The 6,000-nt window shown below is 38.0% G+C and overlaps 1 protein-coding gene across 1 annotated transcript; it reads right to left on the bottom strand.

Moving 5' to 3' along the window:
- Positions 1–1,633: 1,633 nt before the first annotated feature.
- LOC143730993 (leukocyte elastase inhibitor-like) lies at positions 1,634–4,396 on the bottom strand. Its single transcript, XM_077221622.1, has 7 exons — positions 4,152–4,396; positions 3,867–3,911; positions 3,547–3,687; positions 3,350–3,467; positions 2,995–3,137; positions 2,738–2,905; positions 1,634–2,625 (listed from the first exon to the last, which is right to left on the bottom strand). The coding sequence occupies exons 1-7, from the start codon at positions 4,317–4,319 to the stop codon at positions 2,221–2,223; spliced, it is 1,188 nt and encodes a 395-aa protein (XP_077077737.1). The 5' UTR covers positions 4,320–4,396; the 3' UTR covers positions 1,634–2,220.
- Positions 4,397–6,000: the final 1,604 nt, after the last annotated feature.

Below are 6,000 nucleotides of genomic sequence, written 5' to 3'. Positions count from 1 at the left end.
AGGATGAATAAGATTTCGTTCCCAGCCTGTGCAGTGAACTAACGTTAACATTACATCTTTTCCCCTCAGCTGAATATCAAAGATTCTAGTATGCGTTGGACTTGCGCATCCCGTCCAGAGACCACACGTGGAGGCTCCAGAGGTCTGGTTGTGGATTCCACGTGGTGTCCCGTCCCTGAGAAGCGAATGCATCCAGACATGCATGGGCAAGCGTCTTTAAAGATACTCTCGCTGTCCGCTTACTCTTTTAGGGAAAAGTGCACTTTCACTGTCGAAGCACCAAGGGTGACAGTCGCTGCACTTATCTGTGCAACGGATACTCTTTCAGATGCAAACTCTGCTGGAACCCGCCGTCAATCCAACACTGAAACAGCTTCACTCTTGTTCTGCAGAAACTCGGACGAATGATTTTAGCAGAGTGAAACTTGTCCGCTTGGCTCTAAAGGGAAAGCTTAATGTCTGTGTTTGCACGCTGGTCGATATACCCGGCTGGCGGGGAGTGGCTTGAGATTCAAATCTGCATATGTGAATTGGCTTGTTTTGTACCACTCGAAGGGAATTGGCAACATGACATCATGACTTTGCGTAAACATACACGCCACTTTCAAGTCAAGTGGCGTGTTATCTATACGCATTTTGAGCTATCCGCGTGTATGTCCACGCCGAAATCTTTTGCGTGTATGTCTACGCCATTAAATGTCCGATCGATTCCGCGTGTATGTGTACGCCGTTAAATGTCCGAGCGAAACGAAGCAAAATCTATATCTACATCTGTGGAGCGATCTTTTTTTTCCTAGGATGGTAGGAGAACACTCATAAATGGTATTAACCCCGGTGACGGGTAGGTTTAGGGACGGGGTTGGGGTAGGTCATATATCTATATATACATAATACAGTAATATAACGTTAAGTCAAAGGCGTTGATAAACACGCTGGAAAGCGATTATGCGTGTTGATAGCACGCCAAAAATGGAAATACGAATTGGCGTGTCATACATACGCCATTTCATGAGATCAGTCTGGAATTGGGCTCTGGTGAGATCCCAATACGTCAGTTTAATCGAACGTGACTGACTGATAGAGTTCTTGACTGACTGATACCCTACCATCATTAAACTGCCTATGGTAGATTTTTTTAGCTACTTTTATACAGTAGCATAATGAAAAAGAATTCTCAAATTGTAAAAATATAAAAGATAACATTTTAGCCATATTTAATTGAATGATTCATTCATGCTACATTCATAAAAGTAAACTTATTTTACTAATTAAAATTTTTGTTTAATTTCCTCTCTTTCCGTGGTTTTCCCCCTAAACACCTTTTCAGAAGTCAGTTTTCTTCATTGGTACCAGAGTTTGACTACGGTTTATTTGTAACAGCGTTTTTTATTAAATTACAATAAAAACTCAAACAAAGCAGGTTTAATTCAAGAATTGTAAATATTCGTTTAATATACGGTTACAGTGAATGCAAACACATAATTTGACTTGTATAATAGAGCCTTGTGTAGTGCAAGAAACAACATATATGTTTATGTAAACTAACAGATTTGATCACATTACATATACAGTAGCGTAGCATGAAGAGACCCGTCCAAAACCACAACCTGAATGAGACTCAGGACAACTGCAGTGCATTTCATTTCTTTAATCATAAACAGAAAAATTTTCATAACCATCAGTACATCTTTTTTTTCAAAGTTAAATGTTTTGAGGTTTATGTTTAGAGTGATAGCAGCGCTATTTATATAAATGATAATGCTCAATGGAAAGTTTAAATCTTTACAATGTCGAATTCACATCATTTCAATAAAAAGCATCCATGCAGTTGATATTTTAGTATCATTCATATACTGTTATAGTTTTTGTTAATATTTTCCTTTTTATTTAAAACATTTTCAAGTTAAACTAAATGAAAAGAAATGCTGCATACGAAACTAGCCGAAATTAAGCTATTAGGAAATACACTAGAAGAATTAATTTGTGTATGAAGCAAAATAATTTTAGTACCATGTAAAATTTGAAACAATTTAATACTATTTATTTAGTAAGTCTTTCTCCTGTAAATTGCAATAGGTACTGATCTGTTGGCTCATATCAATCTTTCTTAAACCAAAACATGACAGGATGATTTGTAGTAGTTGTCTCAAGTCTCCCCTACTCATTTTAACCAGATCATCACCTAAACTAGCTGGAAGCGTCTCATGCAGCAGGAATCACTCATGGAGAGCAGAAGCGTCCGTAAAACAAAATGCTCTTAGTTTGATTGTGTCGGATGAAGAAAAGGAAAGGATGGTCTGCGTTGAAGACCTGCGGGATGATCAAACACCGTGTCATTATGACGACGCCGGTGGCTACAGCCGCTTCGGTTCCTTCCTCGTTGACTTCAACAAAGGCTTTATGGATCACCTTCGACACCACCAGGTCGTTGTTGGAGGACATGCCTGAAAGATTCACCTTCTTCTCGTCAAAAACATCCTCCATTCCCATGCTGATCAGAAGACTTTTCATGTCGTAGGTTTCCTCCATCTTGAATCTGGGCAGAGATATTACAACATCTTGTTGACGCATGACTTCTGGATTGGTCCACTCCATGAGCTTCTCGTAGGTCAGTGCCTTTTCAAGCTGGATAATAAGAGAGACATGTCAGATGAATAGTTGAAATAGTCAAAATGAAAACTGTTCAACAAGTAAACATCTGACTGGTCACGGCTGGCTAATTAAGCATTCAAATCACCTTCTGAAGGCCAGTGGTGTCGTCTTCCATTTCGTTAGGAAGGATGATCAACATACTGAGATTCTCCCCGACATACGGCAGCTCCAGAACCTGACTGTTGATCTCTGGGATGAAGGCCAGATGAAACCTCTCCTTTTGATACATCATCTTCACTGGTTTAGTTTGATTCTGACAAACATAAATGGAAACACATTATAACCCCTCAGATTTCATCATGACTGTTACAAATATCTTTTTAAAAGAGCATGAAATCCCACCTTGTTCAGCTTAAACTGCCCATCTCTGGTGGATTCCTTTGGGAATTTCATCTCCCAGTTTCCCTTGAAGTAGATGGCATTCACCAAAACCAGTTTTGTCATCCCATCGATGGCTCCCTGTGGCAGCAAGTCCTTGATCTTCTCTAAAATACAAATGGACATTGTTCACTTTGATCAGTGATTTGAACTGGTTTGATATTTTTACTATACATCTCAACTCAAGAACCCATGAAGCCAAACATGGCCCTTGAAAAGACAATTTAGCTGAATCTAAAGTGTTGCAAAAAACATTAGAAAGGTTAATTTGAGTGTAGAATAAGTTTCAAATTGAGAATAAGTTTATGCTGGATTTCACCTTGTGTTTTTTCCTCCACCCATTTGTTGATGTTGACTCGAGCAGCCTCTGATTCGTTCTGGAAGTCCACCTTCTCAAGTCCGGCTTCATAGTAGCTTTTTGCATCATTGAGGAATTTCTGTTACATAGCAAACCAATTAAGGTGTTAACAAGTTGAGTACATTTCCAGAGCCTCCAGTAAATAAACCGATTCTTACCTCAACAAACTGGTAGGATTGCTCTCCGTAGAGGCGGTTGGCAAGACTCAACACATACGGGACTCCTGGTTTGTTCAGCTCACTCATGAACTTGTTGAAGCTGGAATGAATTTGGTCCTCAGGTTTTTCCTCTGGACATTTCTGTTTGCATCAACAATATCAGATTTAATCAGTTGAATCAGACGAACCCAAAGGATACATGCATCTCTACAGTAAATATAGCTGTTCATACAACAGAACCTTGACAGAATGTTAGCTAAAGTTCTGATAATGTTTCCTGTTAACTGGGTTAGTGTTTGATGTAAATATTCATACGAAACCTTGAGTTCAGCAGGTGTTGGTGGTTCATTGTTAAAGCCCAGGACCTACACAGCATTGTTATGGTAGAATTAATAAAGATCACTTCAACATATTGTGAGTGTATTTCTCAAATGCTCATTAGAATAGTTTAAAATGTACTAGAAAAGTCAATTAAGAACTGATGATGTCAAATACATTCTTTGTTGATTTTGGCCCTCAGGCCTTTGATAATTGAGTGGAAAGAGTGATTCATTTACAGTCTACTTTCCCATCACCACTTTTAAAAGTATATTGTGTGAGATTACCTTAATCATCTGAGCTGCTGTGTTTCCTCTTGCACCGAGCGACACCATGGCCAGAGCCGAGGAGATGCTGACAGGCGAGAAGAACACATTTCCTGATGCGTTTCCTTCGCTGATCTTCTTGAACAGGTCGAGGGAGAACAGTGTGTTTGCTGCAGTCAAAGACTCCATTTTCACAAGCTAGAAAGTAGGAGAGGGAGATATGATCAGCATAACAATGTGAAAATCTCAAACAGAGCATTGCTCAGTTCAGTTGTCATTACCTATGTAAACATCACATGCTTGTCTAAGAAACAGTAAATCCATGCTTTATCTTTCATATGACATCATTTTTGTTAAAATAGTACAGTTATAGAACCGTATTTTTTGCATCATTTTCATCATTACACATATAGAACTGTAATGTAAAAATCTGTTATATTCAATCACTACCTTTTTTAGCAGGAACGATGAAGTTTCCCCTTCTGTCGGAGGTGAATGAATGACCAACTGAGTCACTAAGTGTCATTCTTATAAATGTTGCCTCGCCCTGTGGAGCCCATCCTCTAAATCAATTCCAGCCCTTCTGTAAAATACCTCGGGTTACCCAACAATGAGAGGATATGCGTGTGACGTCACTGTCGGCCGGAGTGACTGGTTACGCCCACTGAGTGGCAAAAGTCTAAGTAGTAGCATTGGTTTTCAGCGTGAAGGCCGCGAAAAACACACACAACACATGTAAAATGGGAAAGATCTTTGAGATTGACTGTATAAATAGATTTTACAAAGAAATCTGAGGTAATTTTTTAGACTGTCGAAAGCAAAGAGAAGCAAATGGACTCCAGGCAGTGTAATGTGGATTTGAAGTTGTCATTTTGTGTCAATATCTTGACTTTTGGGGTAAAATCATACCCTATATATTGTACTGTTGTATTGTATTTACAAATCATCAATTAAATATTTACCATCTTATATTTTGCATAATTTGATGTTTAACTAATTTAATTTAACGCAAGTAAAACAAACAATTATCAGTTTAAACTAAAGATTGGTGTAAAGGTTTGTAGCAGGAATACACAGAAAGATGAAGATTCAGGTACAAAGTCCTTTAATAACTAAAAAGGGATCTCAAACAGAAGGCAGGCAAACAAACTTGAGATTGTTATAATATGTACTGATTTTCCACGTCACACAAGTGTGAACGAGTTAATTTCTTGTAGTTATTGTCTGTCTTATTGTCTATGTACTTTTTTCAAATAAAAAGTATCTTGCTTTCGTGTTTATTTAGTTATAAATGTTAACTATTGGTATTTAGCAATTTATGGTTTCCTGTTATTGTCAACAAATATTTGTCCTTTACTAGTACACTGTATTATTAATTACAGGGATATTGTTACAGTTTTCATGTATACTGTTATTAGTTGTTTAATATGAATCATACGCGTTTGGCTGTACGGCATCAGATTCCAAAGTCGCTGCTGTGATCTTATGAATGTCTGTAGTTTCTCTTCAGCCAAAGTGATTTGTACTTTTTTCTATTCAAAAAGATAAAGGCAAGTACAAAGAAGCCCACGTGTGAGTGTGTCTTTCCACATCCATTACACCATTACACACTACATTTGTACACCTACTGACAGTACTGTACCTTGGTTGAATGTAAAGAAGTTTGATGAAGTCAATTGCCATCCAGTGACTGGATCCTCAGATCACTATGCCTTCCCATGACAAATTCAATTCAATTCAAAATTCAAGTCTAATTCTAAGGATGTGCGAGACCTGAATAATGATGTCTCCCACCACTCACATGTTTCTTGTCAGAAATATTTTGTACATTCAAAATGAAGAAAAACAAATCAATGCGTACAAAAATCCA

The sequence above is a fragment of the Siphateles boraxobius genome, unplaced genomic scaffold (genome assembly GCF_051911475.1).
Source record: "Siphateles boraxobius isolate OS27281-9 unplaced genomic scaffold, OSU_SipBor_1 84, whole genome shotgun sequence".
Lineage (NCBI taxonomy): Eukaryota > Metazoa > Chordata > Actinopteri > Cypriniformes > Leuciscidae > Siphateles > Siphateles boraxobius.
The sequence above is the reverse complement of the archived record's forward strand: the minus strand, read 5'-3'. Positions and strand labels throughout refer to the sequence as shown.